A 20,925-nucleotide genomic window follows, 5' to 3' on the forward strand; every position below is an offset into this window, starting at 1 on the left:
TATTTGAGACAGAGAGAATGAGAGACAGAGAGCACGAGAGGGAGGAGGGTCAGAGGGAGAAGCAGACTCCCCGCCGAGCAGGGAGCCCGATGTGGGACTCGATCCCGGGACCCCAGGATCATGACCTGAGCCGAAGGCAGTCGCTTAACCGACTGAGCCACCCAGGCGCCCCTGCTTATTGGTTTCGATAAATACGGGACGAGGCTTTAAGCTTGGAGGGAGCGGCTGGACGAAAACCCAGGTCGCCGGCCTGAGTTACAGTGATGTTTTCAGGGAGGACCTGGACAGGCGTTCAGGTTGCAAATCTAATTTCACCATTTATAGACCAAGTGGCCTTTTCTCAGGCAGTGTCCTATCCTGGGAGTAAGTAATGATGGAAAAACGTCACAGAATGGCACAGAATGGGACATGAGTTCATGAGAGACCACATCACTGTGGGTGTACTTAGTGATCAGTGAGCCCCCCATCCAATCCAGGCAGAGAAGCAGGGGTATGAGGGACTTCTGTCTCTGTGTCTACATAATTTTTTTTTTTTTCTTTTTGGTCCTTTTCTTGTGAGTAGAGAATCCAACAATCCGTCCCTGAGGGAGAAAGACCAGAAGCCCGAGGGTCTGGCAGGGGATTGCATATACCAGCGGCCCCCAAGACCCCTTATCGCTCAGAACATGAAGAAGCTACAGAGGGGACCAGTGGGGCAAAGGAATCCCTCCCCAGAAGAGGCATATACCAGGGTAAGTGGGAGCTTGAGTGTTTCAGGAACATGGGCACTGGGTCTGTGTCCTCTCCCCCAAACGAATATCCAACTCCAAATATCTGTCCTGACATGAACCTCTGAAAGCCGCCCCTGATTTCTGCTGTCTCACTGAGCACTCTCTCCCTCCGTCCGCAGGTGAAGTGCAAGAACTGTGGGGCCTTCGGGCACCTGGCCAGCAGCAGGAGGTGCCCCGTGAAGTGCTGGGCATGGGACCTTGCCCCCCAGCCCTTGGGCTCCAGTAAGAATGAAAACTTGGAACCCAAGAGGCCTCAGGACTTACAGATCCCAGGGTCCTTCCACAGGACGGACAGCAGGAGGGAACCAAGACAGAGGTGCGGAATCACAGGGTCAGAGCGATTCGTGGGCAGTGGAGCCCCCCTTTCCCCCAAACAAGGGCAAGGTCTGGGCCCCAGGAGTGTTCCTGGTTCCCGGTCTCTGTGTGGGCAGGAAGGTCAGGGGCGTCCGGACAGTTCACATGATTTGCTCTGCAGGCCAGGAGAGCAGAAGAGGGAGGCTCGGCCACTGAGACCACCCGTCAGACGGCCACAGAAGCAGCAGAGCTCCGGGAAGGAGCCCTCGGACGTGGGTGCCCACCTGAGGGTGAGTCTCTGCTTCCCTGCTCCGGGCCTCCATCTGCGTTCCGCTTCATTCTGTGCCGCTCGGGTGTGCGGGGTTACATTCAAACCCGGGCTGGCCTGGAGGGACCGCCTAGGACTCCTCCGTATTTTTCCTATTCCAGTTTCTTTATTTGAAGGACGTATTTTTTCTATTTTGTGCAAGTCTGGCCGGCAAGTGTTTGTGGAGGCGTCTCTGTGCCCAGGCGAAGGGTTCTATCAGATGCCTTCTGTGATCTTAAATCAAGACAAGGCATCTTTCAAAATTCTGTAAATACTCCCAAATTACCCTTCAAAAGGATGGTTGCCATTTACACTCTGCGCGTTGTATGCTCCCTGGATCTTAACAACAAACGGCATAAGGAAAGTTTTAATTGTCATATCTGATAGGCAACAAAAACTAGACGGGTATTGTAATTGTCCCCCCCCACCTCTGAGGAGCGTATCTCTGCAAATGTGTGATGACTGTTTGCACGTCTTTTGCTGTGACGTTTAGTTTTGTATGTGCTGTCTGCTTAAATTGGGTTGCTCCTTTTTTTCCTTCTGATGTAGAGAAAATCCTGAGTATTACGTACTTCCCCCTATTTATTATCTGAGTCTGCTGTTTTACCTTTGTCCTCCGTTGCTTCTGATTTCCAGTTTCTACTGTGATAGGGCTGAGTGCGTCAGTCCTGTGTGACGGATGGTTGAGTTGTGAGTCCTGAGGGTCTAACACGAGTTTCCTTCTCCCACAGCGCCCCACCAGGCCACTGCCCGTCCAAACAAATACTAAGCCATCTGTCCTGGGCCCCGTCCCCACAGGTCAGCCACCAGTCGTGACACCTGACATGCGGTCTACACTGCCTCTCAGTAAAGCCCCGGAAGTGCGTGCCTGTGAACCAGCCCAAAGGTGTGGGGTGGACTTGCCCTGCCAAGCTCTAAAAAGCTCCTGCCAGGACCCGCCTCTCATTGCCAAGTTGACAGCCAGGAGGCCTGACGTTGTCTCCCCTGATGTTCCCCAGCCTTCCAGGAAGACACTGGCCCAGACAGAAGCCAAGCATCCTCCCGTGGCCTCGAGGCCCCACCCGCAGCCTATCGTGGGAAAATGTGGCCAGAAGGCCAAACTCGGCATCCAGGCGCCGGGTAAGACGTCTCCTCAGGTCGCTCTCCAGACTTGCCAGAACCCTCCAAAGAAAGCAAGATTCAGCCTCTTCTAAACCCCCAAGCTGAGTTCCCGGTGACCTGGTCTGGGGGCTGTCCGGGCTCTTCAGCTTCTCCCCAGTACACTTCTCTTGGATCCAAACAGATACCCCAAGTGACCGGGAAGACACCAGCCCAGATGCCCAGCTTTGACCCCCAAGCCCCACCCAACTCACCTGGTCTGAGCCCTGTCCAGGCTTGTGCCGGCCCTAACCTCCACCACCCAGGCATGTTCCAGGCCAGTGGGGGCAAGGATGGGACATGAGATGGGGCACGGGATGGCGGAGCTCCAGGTTTTCAACTGCTCCTGTCTCCCTCCAGAGAAGTCTACACCTGCTGGTCAGAGCCCTCACATCTTAGAGGCGTCAGAAAGACAGGGTCCCAGGGTCCCAGTGAGAGGATCTTCTCTTCCCCCACCGAGGAGAATGCCTGAGGGTGGCCCCGTGGAGAGAAGACTGGGCATCCAGTGTCCCTTCACTGGAAGTGGCTAAAAGACGGGAAAAGAGGCAGGAGCACCTCTTTTCTGTGTCCTGTGAGTCAGGCACCTGTGGAGGTGACACTGGGGGTCACCAGGCAGACACCGCCTTTAAATTTTGTGCCTTTAAGTTGTATTTAAAATGGAGCTTATGAAGTTGTCACTTGTTGTCCTTTGTAAATCAGGTGTTTAAGAAACTGAGTCAACATGGGGAAGCCGTGTTATACCCTAATAATAGAAAGCTATGAAATTCGTCTGTGTGGGTGGGCAAACAACGAAAACTTGGGTAACTGGGAGATGATTGTGGAGAAGCGCTGCACCCCTGGAACAGTGCCCCCTCCTGGGTGTAGAATTTTCCACTTTGAGGGAGTGTTTCAGTGGGAATTCTCTTTGCCTTGGGGAATGGGGGATGTTCTTTTAACCTTTACATTTTGTTATTAAAAAACCATTGCAGTGTTATGGTTGATTACTTTCAGGATTAATAAAATTCTCTGAAACAGAACATGTATTACGGCTTTTTTTATTCCTCCTTATTACCTCGGGTCCATTTATTTTTTCTTCATCCAGTTTTACCTGAGTAAAGAGGAGGTTCATACAGTCTAATCCAAGGATCTGTAACTTTTTTTTTAAGATTTTATTTATTTATTTGAGAGAGAGAATGAGATAGAGAGAGAGCATGAGACAGGGGAGGGTCAGAGGGAGAAGCAGACTCCCTGCCGAGCAGGGAGCCCGATGCGGGACTCGATCCAGGGACTCCAGGATCATGACCTGAGCCGAAGGCAGTCGCTTAACCAACTGAGCCACCCAGGTGCCCGGATCTGTAACTTTTAAGAAATACAGACTCTCAGGCACAAGCCAGCCCTACTGAACCAGTATCTGGGGGTTCTTAATAATAATTCCAGGTGTTTCATATGCAGGTTGAAGTGTGATAAGTGCAAAAAGAGACTGGTTCTCAGTCTGCACATCAGAATCACCTGGTGAGCTTTAAATACCATAACGAGTGGTTCCTACCCTCCAGGGATATTCATTTGTTGGGTTTGGTTTGAAACGTGGCATGAGATAATAGAAAAAATATAAATATAGGTCTCTGCCCCTGGTTCCTGATACAGAGCTCCTAAAATCCCTGCAATTTCTTAAGTGATGAGGGCCCTGGGAGCATCTCTTGTGCTAATGAGACAACTCTGGGTGGGCTCCTGGGTGGGGCTGGTCATCAGAAAGACCAAGCCATGATCAGAAGCTTGGGAACTCGCAGACCCACCCCCATCCCCCTTCTCTAGAGAGGGGAGGGGCTGGAAATGGAGCCAATGGTCAATTATGCCCACGAGAGGAAGCCTCCATAAGATCCCAGTAGCAGGGCATTTGGAGAGCTTCCAGGCTGACGAACACATCCACACCAGGAGAGGGACACACCTCAGTCCTTTAAGAGACTGATAAACGTGAGTGTTTCCCTGAGTTCTGTGAGCTGCTCTAGCAAATTAATCAAACTCAAAGAGGGGGTTGTTGGAACCTCTGATCTATAGCTGGTCGCTCAGAAGCCCAAAATGTGTGTGTGTGGGGGGGCTTCTCGTGGGGACTTGAGCCCTCACCCGTGGGACCTGATGTGTCTTGGGGTAGACGGTGGCAGAATTGAGTTGAATTCTTGGACACCCAGCTGGTTGGAGGCTTGCTTGTTGGTGCGGTGGGGTTGGGGGGGGGGGAGTGCAAAAGTGTCAGAAGGACTCCGTGTGACAGTAAAGGGGACACAGGAGGTGGAAACTGTTTCCTTGCCTGTGTGGAAGTTGAGTGTCAAACCCTCTGTGGTGGTTTGGGGGTTTTTGTTTGTTTGTTTTTTAAAGATTTTATTTTAGGGAGAGAGAGAGAGAGAACAGAGAGTGAGCAGGGGGAGGGGCAGAGGGAGAGGGAGAGAGAATTCCAAGCAGATTCCCCACTGAGCGTGGAGCCCTAAGCGGGGCTTGATCCCACAACCCTGAGAACATGACCTGAGCTGAAATTAAGAGTCCGATGCTTGATGCTTGACCGACTGAGCCACCCAGGCGCCCCCTTTTGTGGTTATTTGTAATGCACAGCAAAGGTTAGGAAGCTGGAGGTAGAGCACAGAGAGAACACTACATGAAACTGTTTTGGGGAACACTCTGTCCTGAATCAAAAAGAGCAAATGACACTTGTCAACCTAAAATTGTCAGGAGACAATATCGAAGCAAAAGCATTTATTTGGGATCAAAGAATTGCAATGCAGGGTACAGAGATGTGGGTGGCAACCCAAAGAGTGTCTCACTAGGGAGCAGAAGTCAGGGGTTTTTAAGGACAAAAGTGAATGCTTGAATACGTTGCTTACAAAGAATTTTGATTGGTGTCGATGGCAGAAAACGAATCTTGGCTTACCATAACTGGTTGCTAAAGTCCATTACTGTAAGAACTTGCAGGTGTGTTCGTGCATAGTCCTTGAGATATTTGTGGGTTGGCCCATTCAAAGTTCATGGTTCCACCAGGTGAGGACAGGCATAAGGCCCGCCTCCTGAATGACCTCCTGGCTCCACTTGAAAACCACTGGGCATAAGTGACACCATGTCATTTCAACTTTCACATTCTCTTCAGTGTGGGATTTCCCGGGGGGGGGGGCGGGGAGCAAACCAGATGTCCCCTTTCTCCCTGTGAGATTCTGTCTCAGGAGAGCTTCTCTGTCTTGCCAGGGCCATATTCCTAACAGGCAGTGTGATAGGACTGTCCAGGCTGCCTCCTGGTCGGGGGCCCCAAACCCAGGAAAAGATGGAGGGAAATCAAGAGACTCTTTACCCGTGCGGGTTCTTCAACTTGGGGCTCCCCAGGTTGCTTTAATGAGGATTCCTTTGAAACAGAAATAACACCTCCAGAGCCCCCATCAGGGACTGCAGAATAACAATATGATACAGCCATTAGCTTCCAAGTCTCAGTGAGTCCCCAGGCTCCTCTGTCCCTGGGCTTGCTCAGCATGTTGGAGAAAGCCAAGAGCAGTTGGAAACGTGAGTCCTACAATCACCAGCAGTGCTTTGATAAATGGGAAATTCAGGTTCCACAAAAGAAATTCTCATTACGTTTATCCAGGAACCTGTGATCTGTGTTAGTGTCCTGAGTGTTCTTGAGGCAGGTGATCTAGAGACAAGAACTACGAAAAACCCACTGGCAAATCTTGACTTAAAGATCCACCTGGTAGGGGCGCCTGGGTGGCTCAGTTGTTAAGCGTCTGCCTTCGGCTCAGGTTGTGATCCCAGGGTCCTGGGATCGAGCCCTGCACTGGGCTCCCTGCTCCACGGGAAGCCTGCTTCTCCCTCTCCCACTCCCCCTGCTTGTGTTCCCTCTCTCGCTGTGTCTCTCTCTGTCAAATAAATAAAATCTTAAAAAAAATTGTAGTTTCAACCAAATTGCAATATAAGCCCTCCTCTCTCTAGTCTCCCTTTTTTCAATACAACACCTTGTGGCTCTGAATGAATGCAGGTTTCCTCTTCCAGCTGAGACCAATTTTGTGTCATCCTCACTTAATATTTACTCTAAAGTGGATTTTTCTGTGTTATATTTCTGAAGTTTTATAGCTTTCCATGTACATGACAAAATGTGAATCCGCCTCAGAAATGGCCATTTATTTTTTACTATAAATGTCCAGATAGTACATCTTTTACTCTTTGTAAGCTGTGCAGTCTCTGGGCAACCACTCCATCCTGCCCTGGTTGGATCAGCAGTATGTAAACACAGGGCGTAGCTGAGTTCCAATGAAATGGGGCACTGTGGTCCTGGAGAAGAGCCTGAACCAGGCCCTTTTGGATCTGCATGCCCTGGGTTCTGCCCGTGCAGACCCCCATGTAAGTACTCCTTTCATCCACATTTAAATGGGCAAATTTCCCTTTGAGCCTCGTTTCCCCATCTGTCACACTGTGGATGCGTAAATGGCCAACGTTTTCTCCTCTTCTGTCACTCAGCTCTGTGACTTCCTGGAGAACCACTTCCTAGATGAGGAGGTGAAACTCATCAAGAAGATGGGCGACCACCTGACTAACCTCCGCAGGCTGGCCGGCCCCCAGGCTGGACTGGGCGAGCATCTCTTCGAGAGGCTCACTCTCAAGCACGACTAGGTGGAGACCAGCAGCCTTTGAGGGGGCCCCTCTGACAGCCCCCTGGTGCCAGAGTTTGTGCCTCAGCCTCTCCCTGCAGCCACGAGACAGCTTTTTAACCACCCTGGAGCCCTCTCCCAAGCCCCGTGGACCAAATGGAAACAATTAAGCTTTTTGCCGCAAACAAAACAAATGGTGGCATGACTGAATGAAACTCCAGGCTCCCTCTGTCCCCAGAAGTAACGGATGAGCTGGCAAACATTGTCAGAATCAACTTTTGCAGAAATGTGCAACAAAGAAAAAATTCCAACCAGAAGGCTTTCTATCGGAAGAAGATGGTGCTTTGATCTAGGAAAGCAAGAGCACTGGGGTGTATTAAATGGCCTGCCTGTTGTCACAAGCCTGCCCCTCACTTCTGTTCTTATTGCTGATGCCAGAAAGAGTAATTCGAACCTCCTCTCAAAGAATTGTGCTTGAACATTTGGACCCATCTGCCTCAAGGTAAGGGAAGGGCTTGCCTTTGCTTCACCAGAATCCTAATGTTCCCAGGACTCGGGCAGCTTCCCAGGCCTGGAGAGGACACTGAAGCTCTGTGCCTATTGCCCATACCTGGCCCTGGGCCCCTCTTCCGTCTGGCTGTTCGTGAGTTCTACCCTCTTATAGTAAACCCCTAATCTCGTGAGTAAACTGTTTTCCTGAGCTCTGGGAGCAGCTCTAACAAGTTGATCAAACCCACGGAGGGGGTTGGTCAGGAGCACTTGGACAGTGATGGAGGTCTGAGGAGGAAAGAGCACCTGGACGGTGATGGAGGTTTGAGGAGGAAAGAGCACCAGGACGGTGATGGAGGTTTGAGGAGGAAAGAGCACCAGGACGGTGATGGAGGTTTGAGGAGGAAAGAGCACCTGGACGGTGATGGAGGTTTGAGGAGGAAAGAGCACCTGGACGGTGATGGAGGTTTGAGGAGGAAAGAGCACCAGGACGGTGATGGAGGTTTGAGGAGGAAAGAGCACCTGGACGGTGATGGAGGTTTGAGGAGGAAAGAGCACCTGGACGGTGATGGAGGTTTGAGGAGGAAAGAGCACCTGGACGGTGATGGAGGTTTGAGGAGGAAAGAGCACCTGGACGGTGATGGAGGTTTGAGGAGGAAAGAGCACCTGGACGGTGATGGAGGTTTGAGGAGGAAAGAGCACCTGGACGGTGATGGAGGTTTGAGGAGGAAAGAGCACCTGGACGGTGATGGAGGTTTGAGGAGGAAAGAGCACCTGGACGGTGATGGAGTTTTGAGGAGGAAAGAGCACCTGGACGGTGATGGAGGTTTGAGGAGGAAAGAGCACCTGGACGGTGATGGAGGTTTGAGGAGGAAAGAGCACCTGGACGGTGATGGAGGTTTGAGGAGGAAAGAGCACCTGGACGGTGATGGACGTTTGAGGAGGAAAGAGCACCTGGACGGTGATGGACGTTTGAGGAGGAAAGAGCACGTGGACGGTGATGGAGGTTTGAGGAGGAAGGAACACCTGGGCAGTGATGACTAAACCAAGAGGAAGGTTTATCATCTCATGTAATAGGATGCCTAGAGGTTGCCGTTCAGATGTGACAGGTATTCCAGGAAGTTGTCAGACCCAGCCTCCTCTCTTCCCACTCCACCCCATCACCACATGGCTCTCTCTCTGAGTGGCAAGATAGCTGTCTCGTTAAATGATGTGATGGTCAATTTTATTGGTCAGCCTGCCTGGGGCATGGGGTGCCCCCATACTTAGTTAAACATCATTCTGTGTGTGTCTCTGAGGGTGTTTGTGGATGAGATTAACATTTGAATCAATAGACTAAAGCAGATTGCCTTCCCCAGTGTGGGTTGGCCTCCTCCAATTCCTTGAAGTCCAGAATAGAACAAAGATGTTGAGTAAAGGAAAATTTGTCCTCTCTGCCTGTCTTTGAGCCAGGACATAGGTTTTCTCTTGCATTCAGACTTGGACAGGTGGCGTCTCTGGATTACAAACTACAGGTTTTGGGATTTCTCAGCCTCCATTAGTCTCATGAGCAAATACCTTATAACACACCCTCCTTTCCCATTTATGCCCATACTATCAAGATACACAATTGCACCTTGATTGCATGAATGTGGTTTTACGAATGTGAATGGTGGTGGGTGTGGTCAGGGTGGGTGTATTCAGTGGGAGTTATGGAGGAATACTTGAGAGTGTGTGAGATGTGAGGGTATATGATTGTATCTGAATATATGTTGTGTATACACATGTGTTGTTTATGTGCAAATGTTTGCATGTGTGTTCAGTTAAGGGTTATCTACCCTTATACCTCTAGTCTCTGACTAGGATATGAGGAGTACTTGATAGTGGACATCAAATTGTGTATTTACTTTTTAGGGAAAAACAATTAATTTGAACGCCTTTTATGTTTCTTAATTACAAAAGCAATCCCAGGTGATTACTGCACATTCAGCAAAAAGTAGGTGTGGAAAAATGTGGTAACCACTCAATGCTATTTAAATGAGTAAGCAGCATTGCTTATCCCAGGCTTCTAGAATGTCCATTTAACCCTCTGATTCCAGGGCTTTTATTTGTAAGAGACACTTTTCCATTTCTTTCATGGATATTCTGTTTAGACTTTTTATCCCTACTGGAGGTTGGGAAAGGTCAATATTCATAAATTGTGTTGCTAAAAAATTTCCATATCACCTCCACTTCCAAATTAATTAGTGTTACAGGATTTTTATTGCCTTAGAACCTGCGGTTCTTGGTTAAGCCACTTTGAAGAATTAAGAGGTAGACCAGCTAAAGACTGGTGGGCAGCAAGGCAAAGTTTATTGAGCCATAGTACGAAGCTCCCAGAGAGGGAGGGGACCTGAGAGGGTTGCCATTTTGGCATTCAAATCTAGGGGTTTTTGTAAGCTCTTTTGCAGAACTATCTTGAGCATCCTGAGAGTGGGCCCCTGTGGATTGGCCACTAAGGTGTGCCAGTCAGGACTCTGATCATGCCCCTGTCTACCTATTGGGTTATTGTTCATGTGTTGATGGTCTTTTGGGCTGACATATGGTGACTAACTGCCTCGACTTTGTGATAGTGATCAATGTTTTACGGTTAATTGTTTTGTTTCGGGATGTTTTGCAAAAGTTACTTCTGCAGAGGCTGCTCAACAGGATGCTATCCTGGTCTTGTTTAAGCTGTCAAACAGGATGCCAGTGTGGTTTTGTCTTAGTTGTCCTGGCCCCCTGTTTTCTTGTTGGGGACCCTGGTCCTAAGTGTCCAATTAACTCCTAACAGCATGGTGAGATAAATATCAGATAAAAAAGAATTTAAAGAAAAAGCAGTTTGCAATTATTTGAATAAGAATTATTTTGATGTTCCTGAATGTGCAATTATCCAATATTATTTGATGGGAAAATATTAATCTGACAACATATACATATAAATACATAATTGTTTCCCCTTGGCCACAGGAGATACGTTCCAAGACCCCCAGTGGATGCTTGAAACTGCAGATAGTACTGAACCCTATACATACTTTGTTTTTTCCATACATACATATGTATGATAAAGTTTAACTTATGAATCAGGCATGGTAAGAGATTAACAACAATAAGTAATAATAAAATAAATAATTAGAACAATATACTGTAATAAAAGTGTGAATGTGGTCCCTCTCTCTCTCCCTCTCTCAAAATATCTTATTGTGTTGTACTCACCCTTCTGATGATGATGATGTGAGATGATAAAAATGCCTATGTGATGAGATGAGGTGTGATGAATATGGTAGGCTTGTGATTGAGCACTCCGCTGCTATTGACCTTCTGACAATAAATCAGAAGGAAGGATTGTCTGCTCATGGGCTGCAGTTGACTTCAGGGAACTCACTGCAGAGAGTGAGACTTTGGGTAAGGAGGACTACTAAACATTAACCTGATGAATACACCACATTTCATTTATAAATGCTACTGATGTTGTTTATTTAGTAGCAGGAGCTCAGTTTGTCTTGTTTATCCCTCTCTTGTAATGTAGATATTTTATAAATGTGCTTATACATTGAAAGGGGCTAATAAATAAACAACCATTGTGAATATGCATATAACTTACATATTCCTTATAAGTTTAGGGGATTTTGTTTCCTTATCCAGGCAGCGCAGAGGGTGGACATTCTGGGGTCATGGCTCATGAGAATGTAGGGACTGACAGTAGGAAAACATGCAGCGAGTAGTGTAAAAGCATTCCTCAGCCACAGACGGGGGTTGTTAATAACCGACAAACATGGAAGATAGAGGACAGTGTCCATAAAAAAAGAAAGAAGCATACCAGGACAAAGATGCTTTGGGTGGCTGTGGTCTCAGGGGAGGATCTCGGGGAGACAGTGTTCTATGAAAGTATTGAACTCACTGCCTGTGCCTTTGCAGGATGAAAACCTGGACCAGCCCATGAGCCCCAAGCAGAAACCATCATGGAATAATAGGAATGGCACATAGAGTGACTCTGTGATTTTGCTGTAATATACTGCATTACAGTAGTCATGATCTGCTTTCCTTATGATGTTTGTGCTATTCCTTTTGTCAGTCACATGAAAAGGAACCAAAATACTTTGCATTATAGTCAAGATCCTGCAGAGGATGTTGGTGGTGCCCAGGTACTTGGGAGCTTTTATTTGAAGACCCGCCCACCTGGAGTCCCCAGGACTGATCACGATCACCTGGAAGACACTCAGGAGGCAGGTGGTTCCAACGGCCACATTCCTGCCCACTCTGTGAACATAGAAAACAAGTTTGCATCCAAAATCATCAAGGGGATGTTTCAACCCAAAAGCGGCCATTGTCTGAGGAATTCCTTTAGAAAAAATAAGAGTTTGGCTACAGTCAGGTGTTTGAGAATCAAATCTGTGGACCTACGCTTGTATCCTGTCAGATAAAGGAAGAGATAATGATTAAAAAAAAAACAGAGAAATTCCCCAGAATTCCAACTATAGTTTGCAATAAAAGCTCATTCCCAACACCGAATCCCTGGTGGTCATTCTGTAAAATCCCAGAGAGTGAGATTCTTCTGAGCCAGATTCCTGCATGGGAACACGAGGCGTGAGATACATGCATCATGTTGGCTAAAATCCAATGTTCTCTACGTCCTGTAGTTCCGCTTTGGAAACAATTCTTTACAATATTTGCTTTAAACAAGTTTCCAAGGGCTGAATTTGTAACACTTAAAAGAGCTTTTTACACAATCTAGATCATTGCTCTAAAGGACGTGTATGTAGTCCATCCTGTATTCTTCATAAATTGATGAGAGTCAGTGTTAGTATTTTCATGGAAAAGATAAGGAGCACCGAGGCAGAGAAAGTTCAGTGATTTGTCAAGTTCAAGTTGTTTTTGTGGGAATGGGGAGATTTGCCCCTGACTGGTCTGGCGTTATGGCAATGCATTTAAACACAATGCTGTTCTAACAAAGCTAGTTAGATGTATTCTTCAAAATACAGGTGCAGATTAGGACATTCTCATACCTCGTTATCTTATTTTAGATAAGTAGTAGTTATTTTTTTCTAACAATTTTTCATTTATGTTTAAAGATTTATTGTATTGACCACTTACAATAATGAATTAATATTTAAATACCTCCACAAAATGTAGACTCACGGATTATAGTAAAATTCTAAGGACCTGTTCCATGACAAATTGTGTTTAAAGAGTCCACTATTAGCTTTATAGTGTATTGGCAACTGACCCATTATTTTGCTTTTATGACACCTACCATGGGAACCACTGAATTCCAATGTCGTGCCCTAAATTGTGAGACTTGAAATGCCAATATATGATAAGTTAGTGTAGAACAGCAACTCAATACTACTAATCTCAAATCTTAAGCTCATATCTTTAACATCACTTAAGAAAAAGTATGAGCAATAAGATTTGTGAAAAATCAAAATATAAGACATATACAAAATAATTTCTAAGCTTGAAAGTCTGCGTATTTTACAAGTTGAAATTGTAGAGTTAAAAAGAAATTGTAGAGTTTGGCGTTAACATGAAAATAGTTTTAAACCAGAGAAGACATCACAAGATCTTTCCGGGCTAATAGTTGATATCCGAAACCCATTTTGTAATGTTACCATGTTCTTAATTGCTTCCCCCTTAATTTGAAGATGGAAAACAGTCTCCCCGGAATCGATAGACCAAGGACATAATCAGGAGGAAACAGCTATTATCTCCATAAGCTCTTCAGACACCCAGAATTAGAGAAATCATTTCCATTCCAGCAATTGCCATTTGGATGTATGGTTTCTGCACAGATGTAGAGAACTCCTGTGGATTTATCCTAATCCTTATTACAAGCATGGAGGTATTACAGTCACACTGATCCTAGTCTGAAAATGCAGTCTAATTCCTGGAAGGCAGGCTGATTGATCTTAGTATGACAGTCCTTAAGCACTTTAAAGTCATGTGTCCTTATAACTTGCATTAAACGCCAACAGTCACCATCAGTGAGAATTACACGAAATCATATCAGGAGCCATCAGGGGTTGATGTAGGTCTAGAAACCCATCTCCCCTCACTAACTCAGCTCATGCCTCAGAATTATTCCTCCTTCCCATGTGGCTTGGCACTGGACCAGAAGAATCTCTTTTTCTGATATAATCACTTTCCAAGACTCCTGATACCTCACTGCACTTGCAGACTCTGCCTCTCAGGTTGAAATAGACAATACTCACTTGACTCCCTCTAGCTGCCGGGACGGTGGGCTCCATGTGCTGGTTACAACCAGCAGTGTTTGTGGGACAGGGAGGGAGGCATCCAGACCGTGGGATATGGGCTTGCAGTTCTGTGACCTCACCTCCCTGCAGAATTATCTTTTTGCCTGTGGCCACAGTGGAAGCACAGGCTTGGGGAACTGAGAATATTTGTAAAAAACTTTTTTTTTTTTTCCTCTCCCAGCCGGTGGTTACCAAAAACAACAACAGGTTTGATGGGTTTCTAGTCATTATCTCCTTGATCTGTGAAGGTAGACAGGGTTTCACAGCGAGGGAACAAATACTGAGGTCAGACACGTGTGGGACCAGCAGGGAGGCTTAGGTGCTCACTGGATTCTCTACTCCCCTGAGAAGCTGTTCCTCCCAAAAGTGAGCCTGAACTAATTTTCAGACCACTACTCTGTTGTATCATTTAAGTGGTAAGTTGAGAATGTAAACCAGACAACGTGCCTTAGAAGGATTTTTAAAGCAACGTGGTTTTAATTTTTTTATTTTTATTTTTTTAAAGATTTTATTTATTTATTTATTTGACAGAGAGAGACACAGCGAGAGAGGGAACACAAGCAGGGGGAGCGGCAGGCAGAGGGAGAGGGAGAAGCAGGCTCCTGGCTGAGCAGGGAGCCCAATGTAGGGCTCAATCCCAGGACCCCTGGATCATGACCTGAGCCAAAGGCAGATGCTTAACTGAGCCACCCAGGCTCCCCAATCCTTTTGTTTTTCTTTCATACAAATGCACAATTTGATCCAGCTCCACTATCCAGAGCCCCCAGTTTCCCAGTGCAAGATTAGAATCCTGATGGTGCTCAGTCTCTAGTCTATATGTGTTTTACAGCCTTATACACAGATACCATGCACATGTGTATTCATACACAAATACAGTCACACATGCTCACACATATACATGCACTTTCTGTAACAAACTCTCACTCATCCAAAACTCACTATATACAAGCACACACACACTATATAAAGACACAGTGTGTCATGCACATTATGACACACACAGCTCACTTATATTCATAAAGTCACACTCACACCATCAACACAGACATTTGTATCTCAGAAAGGTGTTCACATGTGTCAGCATCATGGTACGTCCAGACTTCTGGAGGTACAGAAAGGGGAGCCCTTTTTACTGTTTTTACTCTTTCTATCCCTGAACAACCCACAAAGATATTATTTAGAATGTGCAACATTAGAAGGTGCGGTAAGCATGGCTACTTCAGGTCTAGGTACATAGCAGGAAGGGTGGAATGTTAAGGGAGTGACTGTGTGTGTGTGTTTGTATGAGTGAGAGAGCAAGAGAGAGACAGAGACAGAGTGAACAAGCACAAGGTAAAATGAAGATACGGGGAATGGGCATACAGGGAGGGTGCAGACACCATGGGGAATGATGGTGGGGGAGTGCAGGAGTGTTGGGGAACGTCATCAAAAAGATAAAATGTGGGGCGCCTGGGTGGCTCAGTTGGTTAAGCGACTGCCTTCGGCTCAGGTCATGATCCTGGAGTCCCAGGATCGAGTCCCGCATCGGGCTCCCTGCTCAGTGGGGAGTCTGCTTCTCCCTTTGACCCTCCCCCCTCTCATGTACTCGCTCGCTCTCATTCTCTCTCTCTCAAATAAATAAATAAAATCTTAAAATAAAATAAAATAAAATCCACATATGTCAACAAAATATAATAAAGTATAGGGCGCCTGGGTGGCTCAGTCGTTAAGCGTCTGCCTTAGGCTCAGGTCATGATCCTGGAGTCCCGGGATCGAGTCCCGCATCGGGCTCCCTGCTCAGCGGGGGGTCTGCTTCTCCCTCTGACCCTCTTCCCTCTCATGCTCTCTGTCTCTCATTGTCTCTCTCAAATAAATAAATAAAATCTTAAAAAAAAAAAGATAAAATGTGACCACTGACTTGGGCACTCAGAGGCTCCTCACCTGCTCGCCTGTCCTTGGAATGTGGGTTCCACTTGCCTTTCCTGCTCCCAGAAGCTGCTCTAAGGACATAGTCTTGAGATGGTGATGTGATGTGGAGAATACCCACACGGTATACATGACCGAGCCCAGTTAAGGCCTCTCTCTATATAAACTTGAAGAAATATCCATTTTCATCTTTTGACAACCTTACTCCAAAAACTCCAAATTAACAAAATAGATCCATGACGTACTCTTCCAATGGCTACTCCCCATTACTCAGGTTTAATGAAAGGCCCCTAAGTAAACTTATTTCCTCACCACAGAGACCAGCGAGTGCACCACAGAAACTGTTTTTTGCCAACATGCCCAAATGACATCTTTGCATAGTAGACCAAGATGTAACTCCCACAGATCCCTAAATCCATGCAGTTTTATTCAGGACAACATGTACTTTTATTTTTATTTTATTTTATTTTACTTTATTTTATTTTATTTTATTGAGAGAGAGCGTGTGCAGGGTGGAGGCAGAGAAAGAAGGAGAGAGAGAATCCTAAGCAGGCTCTCTATGCGCTGTGCAGAGTCGGATGAAGGGCTTGATCTCACGACATAGAGATCATGACCCAATCTGAAATCAGTCTATCAGAATCTGCTGAAGTTTTCTTTATAGCCCAACATGTAATCAATTTTAGTAGCTATAATACATACGCATGGGAAAAAAAACAAGTAGATTTTTCACTGATGGGGACAGAGATGTGTATTTGTCCATTAGGTCAAGATGGTGAATGGGTTGTTCACATTTCCTGCATTCTTACAGATTTTTTAAAAAAGATTTTATTTGTTTATTTGTCAGAGAGAGAGAGCACAAGCAGGAGGAACAGCAGGCAGGGGGAGAAACAGGCTCCCCACTGAGCAAGGAGCCCGATGAGGGACTAGATCCCGGAACCCTGGGATCATGACCTGAGCCAAAGGCAGATGCTTAACTGACTGAGCCACCCAGGCTTCCCGGTCTTACAGATTAAATTAAAAAAAAAAATCTATTTGTTATATTAGTTCATGAGTTCGGGATATTATATTCTTACCCTGCTGTTGTGAATTCACCTGTTTCTCACTTTAACTCTGTCCATTTTTGCTTAGTATGATTTGAAGTCCTATCATGGGTTTAAACTGATTTGAATTGCCCTTTCCACTGGGATGATAAATGGCTATGCCATATCTATAAGAGCTGTGGGGCCCAGGGAGCACAGAGTAGAAATGAAGGCAGGTGAGGGGAGAGCTGTTCTTTACCTCACATATGTAGTAAAATGAAGTCTGCATGGATGAAATCCATAATAACTTAAAATGTAAAAAAATGTAGAAAAATATTAATATTTATTTCATTATGTAATAAAGAAATAAGCAAAGGTCAAAATGCTGGGTTCAGTAGGGGAATGAAAATTATATACATGTTATGTACATATAATGTATAATTATATAGATGTAATTATATGATACATAATAATTATTATATTATCATGTATATAATTACATATGAAGATTCCAAGATACTAGTGGAATGTTCAAAGTGATAATATACAAACTATATAAAATAAATATAATAGTATGTAAAACAACAATATCTATATTGGATTAAATATCTTACAATAAAGTCAGGACTAATTGAAATCTATAAAATTGAGGAAAGTTTAAAAGTAGACAAAAATATAACCAGGCACTTTGCAGAATAAGTGAAAATGCTCAATAAACATTTAATAACCTTTGATTTAGTTTTTACTAGAGGGAGTGAAAAGCAAACAGCAGTGACATGGTGATTTCACTCATCAAACTGAAAAATATAGATGTTTCTCAAAATAGAATGCTATTAAAGGTTTGTGGCTATGAATCTTCTCTGGACTATAGAGACAGACTTTTCAGAATTAGAGGGGTAGAGTATAAATGTATATTAATTTTTCTGCATTTTAAAAATATGTAAATATGTGTGGGAGTGCCTGGGTGGCTCAGTTGGTTAAGCATCTGAATCTTGATTTCAGCTCAGGTCATGATCTCAGGTCATGAAGTTGAGCTCCATGTTGGGCTCCACACTCAGTGGGGAGCCTGCTTGAGATGTGATTAAATTAAGGATCTTGAGATGAAGAGAATATCTTAGATTATCTATGTGGGACAAGTCTCAAAGAAAGTTAGTGTCAGAGGGAAGGGATATGAGAAAGACTTGAATAAAGATCATCTTTGTCAATGAGAGGACATTATGACACGAATATATAAATTCTTAACAATAGTAATTTATAAACTCAATGCAATACGAATAAAGGCCCACCAACATATGTGTATGTATGTGGGGGTGTTACATGTTTTGTATCCAAAAATGTTGAATCCCCCATACTAGAGTTAAATGCATAGTAGTTACACCTAGATGAAATTTAGTTTGAGTATGTCACTGGGTTTCCCATTGCCTTCCTAGGCTCAGGGTGTGGCAGTTTCCAGGGGAATTCAGACCCACTGTAAGATGCCTACTGGTTGTCAGAAACCCATCATTTACCCCTATTCTGTTTAATAGATTTCCATCCACAAAAACAAGTGACCGTAGGCTCTGGCAGCAACTCAGAGGATTCTAAAGCTGTTCCTATGAGAAAAGAGGTTTCTGACTGTGGATATGATGGCTGCCTGCTTGCATTCCCCCTGTAGATGCTCTTGTAAAAATGGTTTCCTTTTCATTGTGGAATACTTATGGGCACTGCATCCCATATTACAGCGTTTCTCCAACATTGTCCAAAACCTTATCAGAATTTCATGTCTCAATATTATTTTGTGTCCTTCAGTCCCAGGGGCCATCTAAATGAACACCCAGTAGCAAGCTAGTAACTATCTCAGATGGTATATATCATACCCCAGCACCCCAAAATTTTCTGATCCCAAATCTTAGTGGTCACCACTAGGTGACACTCAAAGGCTTTTGCCATTAATTCCAATTTGCATTACTATGCATTGCAACCATTCCCAAAATCATTTCTGAATGGATCACAGGGGTCCAAGGACAGACAGACAGAGATTGAGAGACACTACTTTTTATAAACCAGAAATGACCTGTCATTATTGGGTCCTAATTCAAATATGGACTCCTTTGGGAAACAGTTTCATGGCTAGGAGTTAGCAATATTCCCAGATGTAGAATATGCATCTTCCCCAGTACAAATAGACCAAACAGTGGACTTCTTGTTTAGTTCTAGGGGTAGGTAAAGATATCAGTTTCTTTTTAGTCATCCGTGAATCATCATGGGTGGCTTCTGCCCAGAATATTCCTAACAATTTCACCATTTGGGCAAGTCCCTAGATCTTTTGGATTTAACGAGTCTCTTGGTGCCACTAATGCATTTAGGTCAGTTCCACCTAGCTTATTCTTCAGTTTCTGAAATTCTTATATCACCAGTATAGCGTATTATTACACTCAGGACCTATATTAAAGCCAAATCCCTTCTAACCAAATTGAGACAGCTAACTGGTGAATTCAAGTAATTGTGGCAATGGAGCAAACGTAAACTATGATCCTTCTTACATGAAACTAAACTGTAGTTAGCTCTTTTCTGAGATAAGGCTGAGAAAAGAAACATTTGCACAATCAGTGAGGACCAGTCTCTTTTAGCCTGCTGAAATTCTTGCCCTGTTGGAATCATGTGGGGGACTGCTGATGCTATGGGTGGCATTGCTTTATTTAAGCTTCAGTAGTCTGTTGTTCGTCTCCATGAGCCATCTACTTTTTTCATGGGTCATACAGGGCTATTGTACAGAGAATTTGTTGGTACCAGCATGCCAGCTTCACACATGTCACCAGGATAGTCTGTGCTGCTTCATTCTTCACCCTGATTAATTTAGCAGACTATGGTCCCATGGTCCCTGGTGATTCAAGGTAAGGTCAGGTTTCTCATCGTCATCTTTATTTTCTAGCTGGTGGGTTGAGTTTAATGAACTCTTCTTCCAAAAGTAAAGTTCACAACGGTCCCAGCGTGGCTCGTGGCCACTTAGCCTCATCACCTTTCCACCTTTCTCCACCATGTTCAAGTTAGAAACAGACTGGATTTTACTAAACTCTGCACCAACAAATCCTACCACCCACAGCTTTTTCCTCCTCCCATTAGAAGATGACCTGTAATGGCAGCTGCCCCTCAGTGCCACCACATTTCTTTCTGCGTGTTTGCTTCCTGTAGGGTTGTGTTTCCCACACATGTAGGGATAAAATTTAGCATTGTTAACCTTAAAAATAAAAACTGCTGGTTATTTTACAACAAAAGATGGGTTTATTTGAGAATAAAAGAGAATTGCAATCTGGGACAAACAAGCTACTGCAAAACCCTAAGCAAGAATGGGGAACAAAGGAGAGATTTGTTTGTTTGTTTGTTTTTAAGATATGCTTTTTAAGGAGAAAAGGGTTAAGTTGGAAAGGCCATAACAAACTAACAGCCCATTGGTGTCAACTGGGAGTTCAAAGTATGGCAGCTTTTCATTGGCTGAGCTGTTGCCCAGATTGGGGGGATTAGAGTAGTAGAGTGGTATCCAAGTGCAAGGTCAAGTCCGTCTTTTCCTATTGGGTCTGCAATTGATCAGGAGGGGTAGGGCATGAGAGCTCCCCCTGCCAAAAGTTCCTAACTCCATTTTAGTGAGGTTTCTCATTATTAATTTTCACAGCATCTAAACAAAGCACAGCTTTGGCTGTTGTCTAATGGATGAGATTTCTGCTAGCCAAATAGATGTTGTAACCTAGTCTTAAAACCCACAGTATGTTCCTTCTCAAATTTCTGTCAGTTTGCTACAGTAGGCAGACCCTTTATCACCTCACTCTGTTTGGGGACCTCCAGGAAACACCTTACATTAACTTCATTAATTCCATCAGTTGATGAGTTGGTTGGTAAAGGAATAATTGACCACCCACCCCATCCCACAGGCAGTAAGTGTCTGTGAACATCCTGGGTGAGGGTACCAACTGCAGGTATTGGGACACAAGGATGGCCCAAAGTGGGAAGAGCCTGTCTGGCTTGTGCTTGTTTTCACGTTAGAAGAACTTCTGAGGGCTTGCTTCTCATGGTCAGCTTTTATTCCCTGTCATGCCCCCTGACAAGCTCTACACATTTGAGGGTGACACCCACCTCTCCATTCTTTGTTGTAAAAATGGTTTCCTTTTCATTGTGGAATACTTA

General features: G+C 45.0%; 1 protein-coding gene and 1 pseudogene across 1 annotated transcript; one reads left to right on the forward strand and one right to left on the reverse strand.

Annotated features, from left to right (window-relative positions):
* The first annotated feature begins 573 nt into the window (after positions 1 to 573).
* LOC135362802 (putative protein FAM90A26) lies at positions 574 to 3,303 on the forward strand. The gene is made up of 3 exons (XM_064580609.1): positions 574 to 731; positions 890 to 1,154; positions 2,496 to 3,303. Exons 1-3 carry the CDS (start codon positions 666 to 668, stop codon positions 2,810 to 2,812), a joined length of 648 nt encoding a protein of 215 aa, XP_064436679.1. The 5' UTR covers positions 574 to 665; the 3' UTR covers positions 2,813 to 3,303.
* Positions 3,304 to 11,200: 7,897 nt separating this feature from the next.
* LOC123856119 (vomeronasal type-1 receptor 4-like) lies at positions 11,201 to 12,115 on the reverse strand (annotated as a pseudogene).
* Positions 12,116 to 20,925: the final 8,810 nt, after the last annotated feature.

The sequence above is a fragment of the Mirounga angustirostris genome, unplaced genomic scaffold (genome assembly GCF_029215605.1).
Source record: "Mirounga angustirostris isolate CCGP_5_RB_7025 unplaced genomic scaffold, mMirAng1.0.hap1 SCAF_16, whole genome shotgun sequence".
In the NCBI taxonomy this organism is placed as follows: domain Eukaryota; kingdom Metazoa; phylum Chordata; class Mammalia; order Carnivora; family Phocidae; genus Mirounga; species Mirounga angustirostris.

What these genes read in the sequence shown, in the direction of transcription:
- LOC135362802 (XM_064580609.1), top strand. Translation starts at nt 666, where the DNA reads ATGAAGAAGCTACAGAGGGGACCAGTGGGGCAAAGGAATCCCTCCCCA. An exon ending in CAGAAGAGGCATATACCAGG is followed by an intron (nt 732 to 889) that starts GTAAGTGGGAGC and finishes CTCCGTCCGCAG; the next exon opens with GTGAAGTGCAAGAACTGTGG. An exon ending in TTCCCCCAAACAAGGGCAAG is followed by an intron (nt 1,155 to 2,495) that starts GTCTGGGCCCCA and finishes GCGCCGGGTAAG; the next exon opens with ACGTCTCCTCAGGTCGCTCT.